The 25,887-nt window shown below is 42.7% G+C and overlaps 1 protein-coding gene across 1 annotated transcript in view; it reads left to right on the top strand.

Moving 5' to 3' along the window:
- KCNU1 (potassium calcium-activated channel subfamily U member 1) overlaps positions 1-25,887 on the top strand; it is an 86,651-nt gene that overhangs the window by 18,865 nt on the left and 41,899 nt on the right. The window contains exons 10-19 of the mRNA XM_079954942.1: positions 2,782-2,892; positions 4,246-4,351; positions 5,838-5,920; positions 7,120-7,189; positions 7,576-7,728; positions 9,526-9,638; positions 10,144-10,212; positions 11,770-11,856; positions 14,143-14,252; positions 18,759-18,861. Coding sequence (XP_079811068.1) covers positions 2,782-2,892; positions 4,246-4,351; positions 5,838-5,920; positions 7,120-7,189; positions 7,576-7,728; positions 9,526-9,638; positions 10,144-10,212; positions 11,770-11,856; positions 14,143-14,252; positions 18,759-18,861 — 1,005 coding nt within the window. The remainder of the gene's footprint in view (positions 1-2,781; positions 2,893-4,245; positions 4,352-5,837; positions 5,921-7,119; positions 7,190-7,575; positions 7,729-9,525; positions 9,639-10,143; positions 10,213-11,769; positions 11,857-14,142; positions 14,253-18,758; positions 18,862-25,887) is intronic.

Here is a 25,887-nt window from a genome sequence, read left to right as displayed (position 1 = left end):
TTTCTGTGGCAGCTCCTAGGTTGTGGAATTCCCTCCCCACAGAGGTTGTGTCTGGTACCCTCTTTATACTGTACATATGCGGAAGGCACATCTCCTTTTCCTGGACTTTCACACGTGACATTGGTGTCTTCAGGACCTACCCTCTTCCTGTGACTGTAACCTGCTCTAGATGTTTTAATATTGAATGTTAAATGGTTATAATTCACTCTGGAACCTGCTGGTGAAGGGTAGATGCTAAAAGAATAGCAATTTAGGGCACATAGACAGTGGGATGTCTTTGCACACTTGTGTCTTCTTAAGCGTCCTGCTCTGCCTTTCTTCCATGCGGCATGGGTGTCAGTTGTAAATGGAGGGGAAAAAACCACAATCTTTTCCTTTGTATACAGTTTTATTATACATTTATTATCTGAAATGTAAGAGTGCAATAAAACTACTTGTATTCCAAAAGCACTTAGTCCACATTTAAGTTTAGTTGTTCTCTCCCTCCAGCCCATCCATCTCTTCCTTAGAGAATTTTAGGTTTCCTGTGAGCATTGTTTTTTTTAAAAAAATCATATTTATTAAGTTTTTAACAAAAAAGGAGATACAAAACAGTAAAAAAACACACAAAGAAAAATACAAAAACCAAAGTTTAACATACAAAGAATAAAATAAAATAAATAAAAATCCCTCTTTCTAATATCACTCATTAACTTATTTTCTTGACTTCCTCATACCTCCCTTTTTTGTATTCCAGTTAAAAATTTGTTCAGCAAATCCATACCCTCTTAATTTACCCTTAATTATTTGTCCTCACATATTATAATTTCATATTTTCATCTAATATCAATCCATTCTTACATATTCTTAATTTGCCTTGTTGCTAGAACCACTTCATTTCATTCCAACGTCATTAACATTCAATATTCCCGTGAGCATTGTTTTGCCTTCCCAACGCCCTTTCCTAACCACACGTGGTTTGTTTTTGTTTTTTGAATTTTAAAGAGATTTTATAAATAAATAAACAAAGTCAAATTGAGGCAAAATAGAGATGTATAAACAAAATGTTGCTAGGAAGAGGCATGCTTTTTGAGCTGCACTGCTGAGATACAATCCTAGGGACATGAATGGTGAAATCCAAAGCCCTGCTTAGCTCAAACCAATGGGGCAGAAGCAAAAGGGTGTGTGTGTGTGTGTGTGTGTGTGTGTGTGCATTTTTCTATATTTTCATCTTTTAGAGCCTCTCCCCACCAATTTTTCCGCCCATTGCTCACAAACAGAAAGGAAATCAGTATGCCAATTCCAGGGCTGCTGTATTTCCCACTTGTGATGGAACCATGTCAGGAGAGTGGGAGAGCTGTGGATCCAGTGGTTCTATAGCCTTTCCCAATCCACCCTGGAATGAAATGATCCGTTTTTGTTCTTATCATCCTTGGAACTAACAGTGGATTCAGCGGCAAAGCAAGCCGATCGGGCGTCTGGGGTGGCGTGCATGCCGTGCAACCAGGGGCGGGGACAGCTGCCCGCGGGATGGGGCTAGCTGGGTCAGGACACTCCGCAGGGGCTCTGAGGAGTCTGGCTGCCTCCTCCCACTCAGCTGCCCTACAGCTGAGGGGGAGGCGGTGGGCAGACTGTTTGGGCAGCACAGAGCCTGCAGGCGCCCAAGCCACCACGTCACTCCCAGGAGAGACGCGTGGCTCGGGCGTGCTGCAGGCCCCGTGGTGAGTGCCACCCAGCATTTTGTCACCTCCCTCAGTGGTGACACCCAGGGCAACCCACCCCCATCGCCCGCCTTCCTCTGCCCCTGCATGGATTGACAAATGTGGAGGAGGTTTTCATCCCCACGATGGAGTAGTCTGCAAGGATAGACCTCCTTCTATGCAGGGCACATTGACAGATCTGCTGTATCTCTTGGGTTCTGTGACATCTTTCCAAGGACTATAGGATTGCTCTCTAAATATGTGATATAATGATTATATCATTAGACATAACATCATATGAATAAAAAGCCATACATTATATGAAAGAAAACATAATTTCGTCAAGATTATTTTTGTATGGTGTTTTACCAATCTGCAAGTGCACTTTTTGAAAAATCAAAATCTGAGTAAATATCACAGCAAGCAGAAATAGAGTGGGATTCATGAGGAATGCAAAACAGGGTGGATCAAACCAACAGAACACTAAAGGAACGGAGCAAGGGAAATCTTTTTACCCCTGCTATTTGAACAAGAAATGCTGTTTTCTCTAAATGAATGTAGATTAGGGCAGTAGAATCTTGCTTTCAAATAATGTTTTCTATGCTCTGGTGCAGCATATAAATCGCAAAGCACTGAAGCATAGTTGAGTCCCAGCCTGACAGCACTACATGCAGATGTTTGGGGGTGGAGCAATGTGAAGTACAGAACTTTAGATTTCAACCTACTTTTGTCCCTTCATTAAATAAAAAAGTACCTTAGATATTGGTTGATAAAACACAATTACTTTTAAAATAGATAAATAGCAAAATCAATCAAATTTAGACAAGGAGCTTCTATATGCCTACTTGGGGGTAAGACTCATTTATTCAGTGGGGTATATTTGTGTGTGAACATGCATACATCTCAATTTGCAATATTTATTGTATTATTATTTTCTTAAGAATTATATACTGCTTAATTAACAAAAGCTTCTAAGCAGACTTGAGTATAGATTTGGATTGTCTTGGTGGCAGCTACGTTGGTCTGCAGTTTCCTAATTTGTAGTGTTGTGCTACATTTTCCAGACAAGAAAATGATCTGTGGACATTTCTTCTTCCTGCAGATATATTGTGGTCTGTGGTTATATCACTCTGCACAGCGTAACTACTTTCCTAAGGGACTTTTTAGCCCCAGGCTCTGGGCAGGTTGCCACTGAGATTGTCTTTTTGGGAGAGTAAGTATATCACATTGATTTCAATGGGAAAAAAATACAATACCATCCAGATTCCTGGAGTGGAAATTGCATTAATTCTTGCATCTACTAGCAACACAACTACCATTTTTAAGTACCTTGCATTGTATGAACTAATAATAATAATAATTTATTTATACCCCGCCCATCTGATAACCTTCCTTAGTGCTACACCAGATGTTTAGGGTGCAAGCAAAGCAAAGCACTCAGCAAGTGTGGCTGACTATCATAATGAAACTGTAGGGAGAAAACCTATCTCTTACTACTTTATTGAGGAAGCAACACAGGAACAGCCAAAACCACTCCTCTTACCTATGGATGCATAAAGTATCTGAGCTGGTACCTGAGTAACATTTCATAAGAAGACACAACTGCACAGTTCCTGAGACATCCTTAGCGGTTTTGCCACAGGTTAAAGGCCCAACCGTAGGGGGACACCCCCTCCACTTATTTTAGCAAGGATCCCTTTTCTGGGTGACTGACAGAAGGAGGTAGGGTTGGAAGTACTTGAGAAATACAAACAAAATATTCTTGTTTAAATTTCAATGGGACCTTGCCTTGCTGAAAGGGAATGATGGGTTTGAACTTTTCAGGATGGGCAAAATGGTTACTTGATTTAGTACTTGCTTCACTCTTGTTGCTCCAGCTACACACACACACACACACACACACACACACACACACACACTTTCTTCCAAGGGTGTTACTGCAGATGTTTAGAAAAAGCAATCATATATTGTTGCACATACCCCAGTATCTGAGTGGTGAGAGACTCCAGGGGTGCCCCAGTGCTTACCCAGGGTTCAGTTTCCTTGGGATGAAGGTCAACTGAGACTATGATGTTTGTAGCATTTATGGTTTTATTTATACACGTGTACAACCTGAGCATAGGATAGAAGGTCTCATAGCATTAACATTCCAACAGACCTTGCCTCCCCATTTGGTTCCTAGCCCCCCAGGCATACATTTGGATTCAGCACAGCCTAGAAAGTCAAGAGTTTCTCACTAGCTTCCAACCTAGTCAAAACTCAAACACCAAAAACAAATTCCTCTGTCCTATTGTCTTCCTTCATCAGATGACCTGGTATCCAGCCAAGTGGGGGTGGCGGGGAACGCTTCCCTCCTGAAAGCATAATCAGTTGTCACTTTGGTAAGACATCTCTTTAAGATGCTGATGAGGCCAGCCAAGGCCATCGCGTTCACAAATGAATTGGTTTAACCAGTTCACTAGTAAATTCTAAGCATGGACACAGAATCACAGGCCTATATATACATATTCATTCTCAGGAATTGATGGACACCTTCATTCTCTCTGCATACATTTCTCCTATCTAGAAATGATCCAGGTCTGGAACTGGAAACTATATTCCGATGTTATGCTGCATATTCCACTTTCTTCCAAGGTTCTGTGATGAAGACTGAAGATCTGCAGAGAGTTCAGGTAGGACTTCCTCCTCTTCTTCACAAACAGAATCTAATGGGAGAGTGCCTTAGCTGTGAATTCTCTTTTGCAGAACCAAAGGAATGATAGAAATATAGGAAGCTGCATTATACCAAGTCAGACAATTGCTCATCGAGTTCAGCATTGTCCATACTGCAGCAGTTGAGGTTCACAATCTTAACTTTGAAATGCCAGAGATGAGTGTGGGACCTTCTATGTGCCAAGCTGATTCTATACTACTGAGCGACAGCCCTGCTTGTAATTTGCAGGTGTTTACTGAGTTTGAGTTGGAAAGAATCTTCCTGCACTAGGAAAGTAACACTCCATTTTGAGTTGATCCCAAGTCCCTGTGAGTCTGGGGCAGAGTTGAAAAGGAATGCAGAATGAGCAGAACTTCCCCCCAATATTTATCCTGCAAAGCTTGAGTAGTAATTATACGAACATCCAGTAACTAAGGGTTGAAAACTTTATTAGAACCATGGAATAATTTTCCTGCCTGGGCATAAAAAAACAACTGTCAACAGCCAGCATGGAAACTGAAACTAAACCAAAGCATGTGATTTGTTCCTAAGGGGCAATATATACAGCACAGTATATAGTTATTATAACTATATTGTGGCTGCTGATTCAGTGTAGATACTTAGCTAGGTGGGTCAATGGTTTCATCCATTATTTGGCAGCTTCTTCTAGTCCAAGGATGAGGAATCTTTGGCCCACCAGATGTTGTTACACTCAAACTCCCATCAGCCCCAGTTAGTAGGCCGGTTGGGAAACATTCACAATTGCCCACTACAGATATTTGCCCTTGCAACTTACCATTCTCTTTATATGAGCATTTGTTTCTTTAATGTATTGCACAATTGAGCTGAATTTGGATTATGTGAACTGATGGAGGGAGGGTCAGGAAGCAAACATTCACACACACACACACACACACACACACACACACCCCAAGTGCTACCACACCCTCCCATTAGGTTGTATGGGTTGTCAGCCTGAGGTTACTGAGGGGAGCTCTGATGCAGCAGTGAAGCTTAAAATCAAGGAGGAAGTTTAGAAAAGCAGAGAAGACCTCAGGCTTCACTCCTGAGAAATAATTTCAATATTTTTGTCCTCCCCTGAAAAAGAAAAGAAAATCACCAAAATGTGCTTTTTCCAATTTGCTGCTGCCTGTGAATGGAGTATCAAATTGGAGAGGATGACATTTTCCCCAATCCCTTTTCTTAGGGGAAGCAAGAAGAATTTTTGATAGTGGGAGGGTTGGTAAGGGCAGAGAGCAACTCCTATTTGCGATTCATGCTCAGCTCAGATTAGAGCCAGACTTTTATGAACAGCAGCGCTTGTACAAAGGTGAAGCTGCAGTCCTGTTCATATGTATGGGTGGACTAAGCCCAGCTGAACACAGTTTTACTTTAGAGTAAATATGAATAAGATTAGGCTGCCAGCTTACTTCTAGCCTCCCCTCTCTTCTCTTGTTGGGAAATAGATGGGGAAAGCTGAAGCATGTCTCGTCTTGGCTGACACATGTTCTGCCAACCCCTATATCGAGGATACTACTAACATCATGAGGTAAGATGGGGGGGTTGCTGGGGGGGTAGTGTTAAGTATAATAGTTTAATTGTGCATTGAAATAGAAAATGATTCTCTACGTATTGCTAAAGAGGTATGGGAATTGCCATAGGAGTTAAAGCTCTCTGATGGGTTAGTGTTTAACTGTTAAAGTATCTCTGCTCTGCTCTCTCATGTGATGTTTAATTTTAGATCACACGAAAAACTTATTCAGTTGCAAATAGCCATTTTGAGGAGAGTTGTTCTTTTTCTGACAGCCACAGAGGACAAAGGATGGGATAATGATTTCTCTTCAGGTGAACACCGCCTTAGGCTGGAATGCAGGCGACAAGAAAGACAGAGCTTTGTTTTTAACTCTGATCATAGTTATTTTATATTTGTAAGAAGCTGAACCTATACTTAGACAAACGTGATTTTATACAACTTTCTGGATGTAACATTGATTGTTTTGTGTCTGTTTTGGAACAAGTTCCATTAGTAAAGCTTTGAAACCATAAACCCAAACCATCTTAAAAAATTGTCTTGCAGGTTGCTTATTCTTTTTTTTTTTTTTTAATAGGAACAGTAGTTCTACTGACCAGGTGATATGTAGGTTTTTCTAGAGCTAAACTCTGCTTTTCAGATTCCTTTTTCATGTTTTTATGTAGAGCAGATACAGGCCTACTTCTAGTACACCTGTGTGTGGAGTGAATCACATTAGATTGCTTGTGGAGAATTAGACAGTTGTGAATGCATCTATCTATTTATTTGTAAGGAAAACTCTGAACATAGCCATCTTCTTGATCTACCAATTTTATTTGCTAAAACCTTACTCTCTGAGAAGAATATTTTTAATGGAGGGCTATTCCTTTATGTAAGTCACTACCTGCAATTTGGAGTGGCTGAAATGAGATTTAGGCTTAATACATTAGTGAAAACTGGGTCTCAGTCATCTGTATAATACATACTGTATCAAGATTAAGCATGGAGAAGTCTATCAATCCTAGTTTCTCTCAATTTTTAATTTTTCCAATGATAAGTTTAGTTTTCACATTGGCTTATGATTTTTTTTAAAAAAAATTAAAAATACCTTCAGCATGGATCTCAGAAGCAGAACATTCAGAATAGAATGCGTTAGTGAACATGATTCATTTCTTCTGATTCTGTGGGTGGGTGGGATTCATGGTTCTGGAACTACAACTATTTTCTTTTTCATGCAGGGTACTGTCCATCAAGAATCACTTCCCAAACACCAAAGTCATAATACAGATCATCCAGTCGTCTAACAAGGTTGGGCTGTCTATTTATCTGTGGTGTATATCAGCTTCAGACAAATCACAAATCCTAAGCCAAAGTGTGGTAACTCAGAGATATTCTTGGAATGTCTCAGTCACCATCCCAAGTTGAAGTGAGGTTGTTCCAAAGTGTCATGTGATGCCTTAGTGACTCAGACACCAACAAAATGCTGCAAATGAATGTAAAACTATGTGGTTAGAAACCAGTGGTGGGAAAATGTTTCCAGCCTGAGAGCCACATTCCTTTCTTGACAGCCTTCCAGGGTGGGTGTCACTTCCTTAGTGGCCACATAGTCCTCCTGCTTGTCTGTTTTAATTGGAAACTTAATATTCTGCTGTTTCTCATCCTTCCACATTTCCCCCCTTTTTCACCTGAAACAGGTCTACCTTCCAAAGATCCCCAATTGGGACTGGAGGAGAGGGGATAGTATAATCTGCTTTGCTGAGCTCAAACTTGCGTTAATAGCACAGAGTTGTGTGGTGCCCGGCTTGACTACACTGTTGACCAGTCTATTCATTAGGGAAGACTCCAAGGTAATTCATTTTCCAATTCTTTAATGGGTGTTGAGTTAACCAGAGCATTCCTTGTTGCAGATTTATCAGTACAGCTGTTCCACTGTTTACAGTTAAATAAATAACAGATATATATTTTACAGGTTTGGACATCACCATGGGCTAGGGTGATTCTCCATAGAACCTGCAGCCCTCTAGATGCCTGGAAGCAGCTAGGGATGCAGAAGGAATTTGTTTGGTCTGCTTTTTGCAGTGGACTCTCCATACCTGACACTCCCAAACTTACTTGTACAGTGGTACCTCTGGTTAAGTACTTACCGTAATTCATTCCGGAGGTCCGTTCTTAACCTAAAACTGTTCTTAATCTGAAGCACCACTTTAGCTAAGAAGGGCCTCCCGCTGCCGCCACGCCACCGGAGCACGATTTCTGTTCTCATCCTGAAGCAAAGTTGTTAACCCGAGGTACTATTTTTGGGTTAGCGGAGTCTGTAACCTGAAGCGTATGTAACTCGAGGTACCACTGTAGATCAGAATGCAACTCCCAGTTTATATAATAATGCATGGCAGTATATTACATTGCACACACATGTGCGCGTGCACACACACACACCTCACATCTTTGCTGTCCTCCCTCACTTTCCCCCTTTTATCTCTGTATCACTATAGACACACACAGCTTTTTTGCTGTCTGTAGACTCAACGTACACAGTGCAACAATAGTATATATCAACAGTTACTAAGGTGTAAGTTCAGCCTTGCTAGGCAACAGAGGAGCTTTAGCCTATACATACTGATTTCTGATTTTTTACTGCCCCTGAGAGGAATTTTGCTACAGCCAGTGTAATAGCATCAATCTTATTCTCGAGAAGAACATTGACATGAAAAGAGCCAGCAATTCCAGGTTGTTCTGTTAATATACAGACTACATTATAATAAAATATGCTTCATACATTCAACATCCTGGGAACATGGGCACAGCCTATCTTGGTATGAGACACCAGCCAATCTTCCCCTCAGTACTTCAAATGGCAAAACAGATGGTGATAGATACCATCAAATATATATGGCGATAGTTAGATATGATCAAATATATATTACTATACAGTGGTACCTCAGGTTATGTATGCTTCAGGTTACAGACGCTTCAGGTTACAGACTCCGCTAACCCAGAAATAGTACCTCGGGTTAAGAACTTTGCTTCAGGATGAGAACACAAATTGTGTGCCAGCAGTGCAGCGGCAGTGGGAGACCCCATTAGCGAAAGTGGTACCTCAGGTTAAGAACAGTTTCAGGTGAAGAACAGGCCTCTAGAACAAATTAAGTTCTTAACCCGAGGTACCACTGTGTGTGTATATATATATATATATCTACACACACACACACACACACACCATATTTTTCTGTGTATAAGACACCCCCATGTATAAGACGACCCCTATTTTTTTTAATCCAAACTTAAGAAAATACACTATGCACTATCTGTATATAAGACGACCCCTTATTTTAAACTTTTAAAATTTAGGAAAAAATAGTCTTATACACTGAAAAATACAGTGTGTGTGTGTGTGGTCATATATATTTGAATGCGACAAGGCTAGAACAAAGTTTAATAAAATAAATGTGTGTTATATCTATTTATATCAATGGTACAGTAATGTTCTTGAAGCAGTTAAACAACAACAAAAATAGTGTTATGAAATTGACAGTGAAATCAAAGTGTTAAAACAGCAAGCAAACAACAAACTTATCAAATCAGAGTGCATTGTTAGATGTTGTTAGTTGGCCAGATGATGATGACAGTGATGATATTTGTTACAGAAACTGATCACTTTGAATAAGCACCTACATGAAATAGAAGGCCAGGATTATAAAGTGATGACTCAGCTTCTATCCAACGATTTTATTGGCATGTCCTTCAAAGACGTGGCCCAGTAAGTCCAGAATTTCCCACTACCACTGCCTTAGTTGATTAGTAAGAACATGAAATCTTTACTGGGTCACACCAGACTCCTCTTGTCCAGCATTCTGTTCCCACAGTGACAAATCAGATATCTATGGGAAGCCCACAAACATGACATGAGCACAACAACACTGCCCTGCTCATGCTTCACAGCCACTGGTATTCAGAAGTCTTGTTGCTTATGGGCCTCATTCCATCCAGGGGTTTGTGTGGTAAGCAAAGCAAGCCAATGGATGGGTCTAGTGTGTGATGACATGGTCTCGCTCTTCACTCATGCATAATAATCATTTTGCCCAAGTAGAGCTCATGGGACAGCTCACTCACATTGTGTTTTACCTGTTTGGCAAATGTCTCCAGTAGGTTTTAAGAACTGATACAGTTTTCAGCAATGGTTGCTACTCTGAATCCCCCAGATTCCCCTCCTTTCTTCACTTACTTGTTCCTTTGTCAATAACACAAACTAATCTCTTTCTTAGATTGTGCTTTGTGAAGCTGGATCTCATGCTGCTTGCTATCGAGTTTCGATCTGGCATGCAAGGAAATAGGTAGGCACCTATCCTTCTGAACTTCTTGCATTTAGCAGGATCAACTATGATATCCTAAAATCTTTGGGTTGGAATGTCACTATGGCCAGAGCAACCTGCCTAGGACCTGAGCAGGACAGATTGCTGTGAGACTACAGAAAAGCAGAGGAAGAAATATGAGAGCCAGTGTGGTGTAGTGGTTAAGAGCGGTAGTCTCGTAATCTGGTGAACCGGGTTCACTTCCTTGCTCTTCCACATGCAGCTGCTGGGTGACCTTGGGCCAGTCACACTTCTCTGAAGTCTCTCAGCCCCACTCACCTCACAGAGTGTTTGTTGTGGGGGAGGAAGGGAAAGGAGAATGTTAGCCGCCTTGAGACTCCTTCAGGTAGTGATAAAGCGGGATATCAAATCCAAACTCTTCTTCTTCTTCTTATGGATAGATAAACTGGGACAAGGGAGCCACACTGGGCCTCAGAGTAGCCATGCCAAGGGGAGGCTGTACATTACAAAATTGCCCCAACTCTGCTAGCATCAGATCTAAAGCATCTTTGTTCTTCCAACATAACCCCTCCCAAACACTTTTTTCTTCTTATCTCCAGCAGAAGCCCATAGGGCTTATCCATACTTGTCCCACTGCTTTCCTCCAGGGAAAACTGCTTTTTAGAGTTTAATTGGAGCAAATTGCAATCGGGACTTGCCCTGGATTGCCGTTTATTCTGATCTATCACTAAAGAGTGGGTCTTTTCAGGGGTGACACAAACAGAAGTGTGGGCGAGCTTTTGAAAAGGCAAAACACCACTCCATTATGTCAGCCTGGATAGCTCAGTTGTTTAGAGCATAGTGCTGATAGCACCAAGGTTTCAGGTTCAATCCCTGTATGGGATGGCTGCATGTTCCTGCATTTCAGGGGTTGGATTAGGTGATTCTTAGGGTATCTTCCAAGTCTATAATTCTATGATTCTATGTTTAATGCCTATGTAGGGAATTCAAGTGGTGAAACTCTGGATGTGATAGCAGATTCACTTACTTTGAGTAGAGATGGGGTACTTACGCCCCTTGCAGGACTACAGATCCTATCTTTCCCTAGTGTTGGCAGGGGCCTGGTGAGAGTTGGAGTCCAACTACATTTGGAGGAAACAGGTTTTCTGCCCCTGATTTAAACCCAATTCAGTCTCTGCCTGCTTTGTTTGGCTCATTGAGTAGTCACCCCACTCGGCAGATGGAACAATCAGATAAGTTGCTAAGGTCTTGGCACTAGGTCTAGGCTTCTCTACTTTTTTCTCCTTTTTTGCTCATGTAAATATTTGCCTTCCATAGAAGAAGTAGGTCACCAGGATAGAATATTGGAGTTATTTTGTTGGAGACACTGAATTCAGTAAATTGGGGAAGCTCTTCAAGTTATCCTGGGCAAATCTGCATTTGTACCCTCCGTTTGCCCTAAAGATCATCTTTCCCCATCACCTCCTAGTCTCTGATTCTGCATGTAGCAGCTGTACAGATTTAATACAAATGTTTAAACAGTAAACTAAGGGAGGCTTAAATGACATTTCTTGTTGTTCTCAAACTGTTTTACAATAGCATCCTGATCAATCCACCTTCCATTATTAAACTCCATTTCGACACAATGGGCTTTTTCATCGCCAAATCTGCTGTGCAACTCAGAAGGTAATTTCTTTAATTACTTGCATCCATATTTGAACTGTATTCTAAGTTGTTAAACATTGGAGTGGATGTCAAACATTGGGCAGGTGTTTTTTGTAACAGTGTTATTTTGTGCTGTGATTCACAACCAAAGAAGGGAAACTCTCATCGTTTATATATACAGGTGAAAACAGATGCGGATGAATCTCACATTTAAATGTGAACCTACCTAATTTGCAGTTTCCAAACAATATGCAAACCCACACAATTCTGCCCTTTGAAATTTGGACAAATTTTGTGATTGCATTATTTTTTTAAAAAATAAAATGCTACAAAAGGCATATTTTCAGGGAAAGCATGCAACAAAAAGACAGCCTTGACTCATGCACAACACATATAATAGGTGTGGGGAACTTTTGGTCTTCCAGATGTTGCTGAACTATAACTCTTATCAGCCCAACATGCATGGTCAATGGCCAGAGATGATGGGAATAGGAATTCAGCAATATATTGAGGGTCAAAGATTTCCCACACCAGCCATATAAGGATATACATTCCTGAATGACACGCCTGACTGCCATTTCTCTCCCCCCCCACACACACATTTCACTGCTATTCCCAGAATTGGGAGAGGTGAAATGAAGTAATTTTCTCCACAATATAACATTCTTACAGGCCTGTATCTTTTCCCATAAAATGAATCAACATTGTAGTCCTTTCTACCAGATCTCTCTGTACCTTACAAAGCATTCTGTCCCCCTAGCTTTCCATCTTTGTCCACCATAGTCACCCCCAGGACTTTGATTCCAATCTCCCCTCATCTGATGCACTTCACAAATTTATAATAACATTCTCTTCATCCTCACAAGACCCACCGTTCCTTCTCCCTCCTCTCCACCCCCTGGCCTAATTTCCCTAACTGTCGCTTTCCCAAAAGTCAAATTCCTTTGACACTTTTGTCCAGACTGTTCAGAACTATCTCTTTCACCTCCCTTGCCACACACAACTAGATACATTTTTTTCATTATCACCTGTTTTCCACATACAACTAGCCTTATGAAATATATTAAAAACCAAAACAGAAACTTTATTCTGGAAGCATTTAGAAAATTAAAATAGGCTGAGGTACACATATTCTGGAAGCATTCAAGAATTCTTACTTTTTCTATTTTCAATGAGTTTTATGGTTGCTTTTTAAAAATGTTATCATGCATTGTGAACCTATGTTGAAAAGCAGGCAAAAACAAAACAACAAAAGAAAAGACAGCCAGTGTGGGGTTAAAGGTAAAGGGACCCCTGACCATTAGTTCCAGTCATGGCCGACTCTGGAGTTGCGGCACTCATCTCGCTTTATTGGCCGGGTCATGTAGCCAGCATGACTAAGCCGCTTCTGGAAAACCAGAGCAGCACAGGGAAATGCCGTTTACCTTCCCGTGGGAGTGGTACCTATTTATCTACTTGCACTTTGACGTGCTTTTGAACTGCTAGGTTGGCAGGAGCTGGGACCGAACAATGGGAGCTCACCCAGTCACAGGGATTCGAACCAACAACCTTCTGATCGGCAAGTCCTAGGCTTTGTGGTTTAACCCACAGCACCACCCGCGTCCCAGGTGTGGGGTTGTTGTTGTTGTTGTTTAGTCGTTTAGTTGTGTCCGACTCTTCGTGACCCCCTGGACCAGAGCATGCCAGGCACTCCTGTCTTCCACTGCCTCCCACAGTTTGGTCAGACTCATGTTTGTGGCTTCGAGAACACTATCCAACCATCTCGTCCTCTGTCGTCCCCTTCTCCTTGTGCCCTCCATCTTTCCCAACATCAGGGTCTTTTCCAGGGAGTCTTCTCTTCTCATGAGGTGGCCAAAGTATTGGAGCCTCAGCTTCAGGATCTGTCCTTCCAGTGAGCACTCAGGGCTGATTTCCTTAAGAATGGATGCGTTTGATCTTCTTGCAGTCCATGGGACTCTCAAGAGTCTCCTCCAGCACCATGATTCAAAAGCATCAATTCTTAGAGTGGTTCGAATTACCAGTTGAAATCTCCACTTGCCTGGGAGCTCACTGGGTGATCTGTAAACACTGCCTGTAAGGCTAACCTACTTCATAGGGTTGCTTTGGAGACTAAATGTGGGGTGGGGTGGGATGGGTGGGGTGGACCATGTACACCACCTTGAGCTCCTTGGAGAAAAGGGTAGGATATAAATGCAATGCAATGCACAAATAAACAAGGAAATGCATACATACAAATAACTGTTCTGACTATTTTCTGTCCTGTTAAATTTAATCCAGATGATTTTTTTCTTTTCCTTTGTTGTCTAGGGCGCGGTATTACTGTAGACAATGCCACAGTGACATTCTGAATCCAGAGCTAATTGTAAAGTGCCGTTGCAAAATGAAAGTCCCGAGAAAAGCCTCAATCTCCCTTTCTGGTAAATTCTCCCTACATTTCAGACTGGACTAACCATGTATAAGTCAGAGGTGGATTGCATAGCTAGCCTTCAAGTCCGTCATCTATCAATTTTATTTTGATATAAAATGTATATCTCCAAAGATACGGGGGGAAGGAGACTCTTGTGCTCGTAGCTGTGTGGCTTAGTAACACCACATGCATGGGAAAAGGCAGTTTATAGAAGTACTAGACTAGACTACTGCAATGCATTCTATGTGGGGCTGACTTTGAAGATAGTTCAGAAGCTGAAGCTTAATTTGGTGGCCAGACTTATAACTATGACAAGGAGGACCAAGCTTACAACACTGGTCCATCTACACTAGCTTGTGCTTGGTTTCCATACCAAATTCAAAGGGCTGATTTTAACCTGTCAAGTCTTATATAGCTCAGGATCCCACTACCCTTTCCCATATGCACCTGCCGGGACCCTCTTGCCATCTTCAGAAGCCCTTCTCAGAGGACTCCATTCGGGGGAAGGTACAGAGGGAGACAGCACAAGAAAAGACCTTTTCAGCAGTGGCTCTCCATTTTTGGAATGCTCTTCCTAGGGAAGTGAACCTGGCTCCAAGTCTAAGATCTATTTGGTGCCCTCGCTGAAGTAGGGTTTTTGTTTAGTGGCAAGCATGAGCTGCCACTGTGGTCCAGTGTGTGCAGGGGCATCAGAAAGTGGTTGTAGGGGCATGAGATTGCCAATTGGCTAGCCATGCTTTACCAGGCTGCTGTCAGCGAGCCAATTGGCTAGCCAATTTTAGGACCACATGCTTGCATGGCCCTGACTGAAGCACCCTCTGCTTCCAATATCACTACCTTCTGGTGTTTAGTGATGGGAATTCCTCCTGATGGTTACTGCAAAGGGAGATGGCTGCTTCATTGTTTGGGCTGCTTTACCAGCTACTGCTGAGCACAATTGTAGCCACTTGGGTCTTTGTTACTGGGAGCCATGCTTGTGCTAAGTTGCTAAAACAGCACAGGGCAGCCCTCAGCAACCTGGTGCTCTACACGGCTTTTTTGAAGCTGTGTTTGAACCACAGCTCCCATCAAGCCCATCCTTGCTGGCTGGGGCTGATGGAAGTTGTAGTCCAAAACATCTGGAGGCTACTAGGTTAATGAAGATGAGCACAGAGGCTCACCAAACAGGAACATTTATCTCCCAGAGTATGTGAAGCTGTAGTTAATGCCAGCTTTACTGCTTTGAGAACTGTTACTCCCACAGAGTGTTTGAACTGGCCATGGTCTGTTCAAGGATTTATTCTTAAACATTCTATCTTTTATTTGAACAGCAGATGGCAGGCAAGCCCCACTGCTAACCCGACTGTTTTGTTGCCTTGGTAGATTTCGCAGGAACACACATCCTCAGTGAGATCTCAGAAGTGCACACCTGTGGGCTTGTTCACACATTACATTCATGAGAGATAGGGGTGGGAGGGGAAATTCAGTTCAGTTCACTTTTAACATGAACCTACTGAATTCACACTTCCCCAAACCAATCTGTGAAACAAAAGACAGCTATCCTTTGAAATTCTCACTTTCTCTGAATTTTGTGCTGTATTTCCCCAACCACATAATGTCTATGCAAATGTATATATTAGGGGAAAGTGTGCATTTAAAAATTCATATATTAGTGAAAATAGAACACATTACATTAGAGGAAATTGGCTGTAATAATATTTAGGGTTGGATAAACACCTTACAAAATAAATGTGCATGTTTATGAGGAGAAATCTGCACTAAAATGCTGAAGAAGTCTCACGAGGTCTAGCAAACTGACATGCAAATGTAGAAAACCCAATGTAAGCATTTGCCTATCTTCAGACAAATGTGATTTCTCTATAGTGTTCACGTTTGGTGTTGGTTCCATGGCTACATAAAATTAAAAAAGCTACTGCTCAGCCCAGTGTGGTTTCTTATAATTCCACAGCATTCAATTTCCGCTGAAGGTCTAGTAAGTTCTCTTCCACACACCAAGCAAATGGAGTATCTTTGGCCAATGACTCAGTGGCTCTGGGACAGTGGACAGGTGGGGCATAAGTTTCCCACAGTGCCCTTGCAAGAGTCTACAAGAAGTTGTATTATCCCATGGGAGCTCACATGGCATGGGAAAGACCAAGTGCTTAAAAGCTTCACCCCCAAGTAGATTGGGCACTTTTTGCCCGATGAGCTATCGCACCTGCCCACCTGTGATGTTAGTGGCCTCACTGAGTTCCTTAGGTCATTGATTAACAGGAGCAGAAAGGGGTTTTTCTCTCAACGTCAGTTGGCTCTTAATGAGTGCTTCATCATGTTAAGCATTCTCAATATTCTGTGGCAACTCTGTGTGTTTATGGTACTGGGTAGTATCAGAATAGTAAGGGGGCCATAAGGGGCTTGGAGAAAATATAGGTTCAGGGTATGCTCCTAGCTGAGGTGGAGTCCTGCCAGGCCAGAATGTGTCTCCAGTGGGATCCTGAATGCTGGCCTGTCCCGTATGGTAGCCAGGGTCTAACACTAGTCAACTTCCATGGAAGGCAGGACTGGACTGTGCAATCCCAACCATTGAACAGAATGCCATTCCAACAGCAAGTGCTGATGGGAATCAATAATTGATCCTTTAAATATTCTCCATTCCTTATTGACTCTCTGTTTCATGTCGTTTCTTACTCTTCCTGATAACTTTTATATTTAAAGAATACTTTAAAAATCGTTATGAGAATGAAATTCTCTTAGGAGAACTAGAATGATTCTTGCAAAACAAAAACTGTAAATAATACTATGTTAGGATATATGAAGATAATTGAATGTAATATGAGGCTGTGCGTTATAAAGGAAAGAATAGACACAGTAAATTAAAAAATTTGGAAGTCTTTTAAAAGTTTATTTATAGAAATCTTTTTTCTTTTCCCCCCTTTTCCCCTTCTTTTTACGAAATTTTATTTGTATGAACATAAAGGACAATTTGTTATTATATTCGTACAGAAGAATTGTATAAAATTATGTACTTGTTTTTCCTTATCTTCTTCTTCTTCCTTCTTTTTTCTTTGTTCCAGCTTTGGTATTGAATATTGTTGTATATATAAACTTCTCTTTTTTTAGTTGAAACGAATAAATAATAATAATAATAATAATAATAATAATAGATCCTTGCCCTACTACCATGCCAACCCCTCTTACCTACTTTATAATCACTAAAGTTTCACCAAACACTGTTATCTGGTGTGTGATAACAGTGTGAATATCTCCATGAAGCCCCCTCCCAAAGTGTGTCTACCTCTTTCTAAAGGCCAGTATCACTAGCTGTTCCTGCTAAAGCTCAGTACTGCTATCACCTCCTTGCCTGCCAGCAGGCTTACCAATTGGAAGCCAACATTGGGGGGGGGGTCTTCCCAGAAGATGCTCTGGAGATCATGGCGGGGAGCAGGGAGGGTGAAAATCACCCTCCATGCCTCCTGCCCCCGCCCAGTGCTTGTCGGAGGCGGCAGAAGATGGCAGCCCCCTGGATACTGGGGGGGGGGCTCAGCTCCCTGCCTAGAAATATTGAGGGGGCTGAAGCCCCTTCTGCCCTCTATAGCTGGTGCCCCTGCTTGCCAGACAGAGAACCATCAAGGCATCAGACATTGACAGGGGTGGAGGAACGGGGGTGGGTGGGGGTGGGCTGCCCCGGGTCTCACCACTGAGGGGGTGACAAAATGCCGGGTGGCACTCGCCACAGGGCCTGCAGTGTGCCCGAGCCACATGTCCCTCCTGGGAGAGACGTGGTGGCTGGGGCACGCGCAGGCTCTGCGCTGCCCAAACGGTTCATATGCTGCCTCCCCCCAGCTGTAGGGCGGCTGAGTGGGAGGAGGCAGGCAGAGTCTGGAGGCCCCCCGGTGCACCCCACCCCTATGGTCAGCTCACCCCACCCTCACCCTGAACCCTATGGGTAGCTCGTCCCGCCCCGGGCACACCACCCCAAGCCCCCGAGCTGCTTCCTTTGCCGCTGGACATTGGTAGCTACTGTTCCTTGTCTTCTTAGTACCATAAATGGCATGCTCACCAGCTCTGGTCCAGAAAGGACAAGGTGAACAAGCAGGTGGGGGGAATTGTGAGGAGGTACAGGGAGCTCTTGCCAGTACGCCCACTTCCTGGAACATGGATCTTAGCAAGTGCCCAACCATGTTGATATTGACACCAACTTGGGATGATCTAATTGGTTGAACATTACCATTTCACTTGGCTTACGGCAGGCTTCCTCAACCTCGGCCCTCCAGATGTTTCGAGATTACAATTCCCATCATCCCTGACCACTGGTCCTGCTACCTAGGGATCATGGGGGTTGTAGGCCAAAAACATCTGGAGGGCCGAGGTTGAGTAAGCCTGGCTTAGGGGCTACCATGAACCTGAAACTGGTAATGAGATGCTTCTACATGCACTTATTTGCCACTATCAAAATGACTTTGATTGACCCTAGGCTATTGAAAAACAATTAAGACTAGCCAGAGAAGAAATGGCCTCTTAATGCTTTTTATTTCAGATAAGTTGAAAGCAACGCAGGATTCGAGCAGTCTAGTAGTTTCACGCTCCCTTGGATTTTTCCCTTTCTTGAATTTCCCCTTTCAGACTGACAGTGAAGACAGGTAAGACATTGGGGAGATCTATGTGTGCACCATTTCCTGGTCTGAATTCCTTGTGAATTTGTGTGAGCATGAGATGGGAGAAAGGAGGTTATGCTTCTTTTAAAGTTATGATGTCTAAGCCTTCTTTGCACTTTACAAATAATGCGGGGGGCAGCTGGATCTGACTGGCTGAAGTTTGTCACTATTTATGGTGGGCATTTTGAAATTTGGGGATTCTGTGCCGCATTATGAGCTGAGCCCAGATCAATCTGAATTCTGGTTTGAAGTGGGGTTCTCACCCAACTGCCATTGGTTACATCTCTCTGCCAGGTCTACCTCTTTCTGAAGCAAAGGCCAGGCTCACTAATGATAGGCTGACCCCCCCCCCCATGGGGATATTTTCTTACTGCTTTTTAGGGGGAGAATTCTCCCAAAAATTCCAGAAGGGATTTGGCACATCCTGTAGGTGTGAGGAACCGTTGGTATTTCAAATGCTGCTGAACTTCAACCTCCACCCCTGGTGGCCATTGCCCATTCTTTCTTGGGTTAATGGGAGCTGTAGTTCAGTATTCCCAAACACCTGTCTTACTAGGTCCCACTTAAGTTCCTGTGGGAAGAACCTTGTGTCCCTTTCCACAAGCAACAGTTCCTCAAATGCCTTGGATAGGACACAATGGACTATAGCAGGATATCTATCCAAAGGCATTTCCAGAAGTGAAAACAGTGGAGAGCTACTGGGAGAAACTTTATCACTATGATGTAGATGTTACTTTTTAAAATAGTTATTATAAAGCCATATAAAGAAGAAGAAAAGCCCTTGGCTACCTCAGAAGGTAAGTAAAGCGAGTAGCAACTCACTCCTGAAAAGTTTGGAGACTATTCTTCCCTATCTTCATGACCAAGTGGTTGCTTGCATTTATATCACAAGGAGCTCAATGTTAGCCCCCTCATTTAATTCTCACAGCTGTAAGGTAGGTTGGGCTGAGAGGCAGTCACTGATCTAAGGTCCCCCCGTGAGTTTAATGACTGAGTGGGGCTTTGAATCCTGGTTTCCCAGCTTCTAGTCCAAGACTCTAACCACTACACCACACTGTCCCCCTGATTTCACAGGAGAGTTTCGTTTCCCCCAGTGAATGGTAAAAAAGACATTTTCATTTATTGATTTAGACACTATTTTAGTATCTTCCTTTAATGAGTTAAGTAAGTGGTAAAATATTGGAGGAGAGCACCTTAAATGCCCCCTCCTATATGTATGTGTGTACACAGACAGACATGCACAAGGGCATTCTACCAATTTGTTCAGGAGGAGAGGAATTCATCATTAAGTTTACAATACAGTCGCTCCCCGCCCCCTGTGTCCGCAGCATAATTTGAAGAAGGTGGGGGGAGAGAGACTCTCTCAACCTGCTGAAATATCATTATTAAAATGTGCATGAAAAGTCAATTATGCCAGAGGGAGGTATTTAAGAGAAGCGAGTTTCCTTACTGTGGGATTACACCTTGGGGATTACAGAGATTGCTGAAATCTTTGCAGCTGTTTAACTTAAAAGAGGAGAGGATTTTCACTGTCAGATGTTCTCTATAGCCCTCGCAAGAGGAGGGCAAGCACTGAAGGAAAGCCATTGTTCCCGTGGCCCTTGAAACTAACTCCTGCCATCAAACAGCAGAGGAGGAGATTACTGCAGCAAAAGTTTGCCCCGTACAGGGCCAGATTAAGACCTTTAGAAGCCCTATACACCAAAAAGATCACAGTTCTCCCCTGCCCCCACTGGTATGTAACTCAAAATACAAACATTACTAAAGAGGAGATTGAGAGGTGATATGATAGCCATCTTCCAAGATCTGAAGGGCTGTCACATCGGAGATGGAGCAAGCTGGTTTTCTGCTGCTCCAGAGGGTAGGATCCAAACCAATGGCTTCAAGTTACAAGAAAGTAGATTCTGACTAAACACCAGGAACAACTTTCTGACAGAGCTGTTCAACAGTGGAATGGACTTCCTTGGAAGGTAGTGGATTCTCCTTCACAGGAGGTTTTTATTTTATTTTTTCCAAAAATTTATTCATTTTATAACACAATTGAACAACATAAACAGAAAAACAAACAATATAAACAAATTCTTGACTTATCCTTATTTTTTCTAAACATTGTTAGGTGAGCTTTCCCAAGTCCCCACTATCTAATTTTCATTTTAGCTCATCTTTAGCAGTTTACATATATCATATGCACATATATCAAAAATCTTCACATTTTATGCCTTACAAATAATATTTTAAAATACACTATATTCTACTTCTAATCCTAACCTAGACAGCATCTGAAAAAACAGAGACATCACCTTGCCAACAAAGGTCCGTATAGTTAGAACTATGGTTTTCCCAGTAGTGATGTATGGAAGTGAGAGCTAGAACCACAAAGAAGGCTGATCGCCGAAAAATTGATGCTTTTGAATCATGGTGCTGGAGGAGACTCTTGAGAGTCCTATGGATCAAACCTATCCATTCTTAAGGAAATCAGCCCTGAGTGCTCACTGGAAGGACAGATCGTGAAGCTGAGGCTCCAATACTCTGGCCACCTCATGAGAAGAGAAGACTCCCTGGAAAAGACCCTGATGTTGTGAAAGATTGAGGGCACAAGGAGAAGGGGATGACAGAGGACAAGATGGTTGGACAGTGTTCTTGAAGCTACCAGCATGACCAAACTGCAGGAGGCAGTGGAAGACAGAAGTGCCTGGCGTGCTCTGGTCCATGGGGTCACGAAGAGTCGGACATGACTAAACAACTAAACAACAACAACAAAACCCTACAGCCTATATCCACTTCCAAAGCTATTCTAAGATTTAAATATTAATATGTTTTTTTTTCAAATATTGTTTAAACTTCTTCCAGTCTTCTTCCACTGTCTCTTCTCTCTGGTCTCAGAGTCTCCCAGTCAGTTCGGCAAGTTCCATATAGTCCATCATCTTCATCTATTCTTCAATAGTTGGTAAATCTTGTTTCTTTCAATTCTTTGCTAAACAGAGGTTGGAAGACCATGTGTCAGGGATTCTTTAGCTAGATGACCATTTGGGTGCATTCCAATGATTCTATAAAGTGCTCCACTCAGCTGGTTATGTTTCATCCCAGCTCTGATCTCGGTTATCTTAAGAAGAAAAACAACAACCCACAAATTGCACAATGTATACTATATGCATGAAAGAAAATCAAATCAAGTACAGAAAAAAATATATCAACAATAAAACATAGACTGATTGCAACACGTAACAAGATCTGATCTCCTTGCGTTATTTCGATCTGTGTCAGTAGGCTGCTATAGAAATAAGCAATTTTAAAAGAACAGAAAAATGGGGGAATAGTAGTGGAGGGCAAGGAAATCTAACTAAATTCTGATTTCCCCCACAATCCAGAGAATCTCCATAGTTTCAGTTTTTGAAAAACATCAAGTTGGTAGTCCTCGTGATCATAGGCAGAGACGCTTGGAAATATATGGACTGCATTGAAATTAACATCAAAAGATCAGCACTAAGCAACCATATTTTATGCATCATATATTACAGAACATGCCAATATTCATTTACTATATTTAGGGTAAAGTTCTGTGGGCTGTTTAGCTGGCTGTAAGCCTTATTTAAGGTGGCAAGCTGTGTATATGGTCCCTCCCCCACATTTTATCTTTACAATAACCTTGTGAAGTAGGATCAGTTGAGAGATGGTGAGCAGTTGAAGATCCCTCAGTGAGCTTTGTGGCTCAAATGGAATCCTTTCAGTCCAAGTTCACCACTGTAGCCTGTACACTGCAATGCCTCTCAATCGCTTTAGAAGGTAATTCGCTGGATTTTTTATTTTATTTTGCAGAATGAGTCTGGTGTTTTCTCCCCACCAGCACCATTGCAATGCCCTTGGTAGCTTTATTCATTAATTAAGATAGTGTTTGTTGACTGACTTGCCTTCTTTATATGTGCACCTCTCCCTCTCTCTTTTAAAATATCTGAAAACAGCACTTGCAAGTTTATCTGAAGAAGAAGAGGCTTGTGATATCATATATCCCATAGCCAGAGTTCTGTACAGTGAGTGCCTGTCCCAAACATAGGGAACTGGTTTCCTTAGTACAGTGGTGCCCCGCAAGACGAATGCCTCGCAAGACGAAAAACTCGCTAGACGAAAGAGTTTTCCGTTTTTTGAGTCGTTCCGCAAGACGAATTTCCCTATGGGCTTGCTTCGCAAGATGAAACGTCTTGCGAGTTCTTGCGAGTTTTTTTCCTTTTTCTTAAAGCCGCTAAGCCGCTAATAGCCGCTAAGCGCCGTGCTTCGCAAGACGAAAAAACCGCTAGACGAAGAGACTCGCGGAACGGATTTATTTCGTCTTGCGAGGCACAACTGTACTAGAGTTCAGTAAATATTTATATATAGCTAGCTATTTCGTTTTGGGCAGAATGCAGTGGGTGCATTTGCACACTGGCACTGTTCATTCAGAGGATGTGGTCACATCTAGACCATACATTGAAAGCATGTGGCTTCTTCCAAAGAATTTTTGTGGGCTGCTATCCACTAGAGGTACTTCCACCTGTGAATCTGGAGTGAGGAAGCCAGTGTGCCATACTGGAGGAGTGGGTGGAAACTGTCAGAGGTGACTAGGGCTAGGAAGAGGGACGCACCCACCGTATCCAAACCCTGATTCCAGCTCAGTGCAAAATGGGTTTAGATTACAGCCTAAATCTAGGATTGACTAGTAATGAAGAGCATTTCCTTTCCCTATTACTACTATTAATTGCAGTAGTATTAACTGCAGAAGTATTAATTGCAGTAGTATTAGTGTTTGCAGTTCTGGTGTTGTGCCTGGTCTTTTGCTCATACAGTACCCAGTGTGCTGTAGTTTTACAGCACAAAAATACACAAGAAGATTTAAACGTTAAACTAATCAATGAAAAGCACAGCACCAGTTTAAAAGCAGCAGTGGAAAGATGGACAAAACAGCACCAAAAGTATATATCAAACCCTCCCGGTGGTGGTGGGGAGTTTCAGCCTCTGTCTAAAAGAAATCAGAGAAGGAACCTAATAAGATGTTCCAGAAGCACTGCAGCAGCACTAAAATTAAGGGACAGGTATCATCTAATCTGGTTCATTTTTGGACACTGGATAACATCCAGCTTTACATAATGTGCTTATATGCTCTGACAATCAAGATTTTGTAGATGGTGGACTAGGACAACAACTCCTGCCTGAAACCCCGGGAAGCCTCTGCCACTTCATGTTGACAGTAGTGAGTAAAAAGCAGCTTCCTATGTTATTGTTAGGGGACGCAGGTGGCGCTGTGGGTTAAAGCCTCAGCGCCTAGGACTTGCCGATCGAAAGGTCGGTGGTTCGAATCCCTGCGGCGGGGTGCGCTCCCGCTGCTCGGTCCCAGCGCCTGCCAACCTAGCAGTTCGAAAGCACCTCCAGGTGCAAGTAGATAAATAGGGACCGCTTACCAGCGGGAAGGTAAACGGCGTTTCCGTGTGCGGCTCTGGCTCGCCAGAGCAGCGATGTCACGCTGGCCACGTGACCCGGAAGTGTCTCCAGACAGCGCTGGCCCCTGGCCTCTTAAGTGAGATGGGCGCACAACCCCAGAGTCTGTCAAGACTGGCCCGTACGGGCAGGGGTACCTTTACCTTTACTATGTTATTGTTGGGGACGTGGGTGGCGCTGTGGTGTAAACCACTGAACCTCTGGGCTTCCCGATCGGAAGGTCAACGGTTCGAATCCCTGCGAAGGGGTGAGCTCCCGTTGTTCAGTTCCAGCTCCTGCCAACTTAGCAGTTCGAAAGCACGACAAAGTGCAAGTAGATAAATAGGTACCACTCCGGCAGGAAGGTAAACGCCATTTCCGTGTGCTGCTTTGGTTTCACTAGAAGTGGCTTAGTCATGCTGGCCACATGACCCGGAAAAACTGTCTGCGGACAAACGTTGGCTCCCTCAGCCTATAAAGCAAGATGAGTGCCACAACCCCAGAGTCGTTCGTGACTGGACTTAACTGTCAGGGGTCCTTTACCTTTTTATGTTATTGTGTAAAGATGAAATCAGCTAGAGCTGGTGTGGTGAACATCTGGCTCCTGAGAGGTTGTTGAACTACAACTCCCATAAAGGTCCCTCCATGTCAAAACTGTATGTCCTCAGATTTCCTCCCAAATTGTTTGGCCTTTCATTTTGCTTCAGGGTTTCAGCTTAAATGTCACTATTATTATTATTATTATTATTATTATTATTATTATTATTATTGCTAAATTCCTGGAGCAAAATTCAATGAACAAGTAGCTATGCAAAGGTATTTGTTTACTATTTAATATATGTGAAACCTGCTCATAAAACAAGGTGTTGTCCAAAATCAATCAAAATAATACAACAGCAAACCCATTACTCTAAGCGATGTAACCTCACTTAAAACTGAAATACGGAAAGACTGATGCAATAAAACAACTTGAATCACAGCAGCTAAAAGACAACCAGGAAATATAGGAGCTGAATCTACATGCCATACCAGAAGAACTGAAATAATGAGATTCTAAAATGCCTGGGGAAAACAAGGAAGTCTTAGTGTGGCACTGAAAGCACAACAGTGTGGATCCCTGGTGAACTTCACTGGAGAGATAATTCCATGGCTTGTTTGGGCACCGAACAGGAACCCTCTTTCATAGCTAGTCTCTGAATTTCAGAATCAGGGGCTCTGAGAAAAAGACATCAGCAGATAACCACAAGGAACAGAGAGGATGGGGAGCCTTTTCAGCCCCAAGGCCCTGTTCCATAGAGGACAACATATCAGGGATTGCTGGGGATCAGAGTCATACAAATGCAAAAGATGTTACTCTTATTTTTATCCGGAAGGTAGACACTTTAGTCTACCTGGGCTCCACCATATCCAGCAAGCTTTTCATTGACACTGAGCTGGACAGTTATAGCAATGGCTGGCCTCTCCAAAAGGGTATGGGAGGATGTGATGCTAATGACCAATACCAAGATGAAGGTCTACCAGGCTTGCATGTTGAGCAAGCTGCTTTATGGGAAGTGAGTCGTGGGC

Source organism: Podarcis cretensis, assembly GCF_951804945.1.
Source record: "Podarcis cretensis genome assembly, chromosome: 15".
In the NCBI taxonomy this organism is placed as follows: domain Eukaryota; kingdom Metazoa; phylum Chordata; class Lepidosauria; order Squamata; family Lacertidae; genus Podarcis; species Podarcis cretensis.
This window is presented reverse-complemented; position numbering and strand designations above follow the sequence as displayed.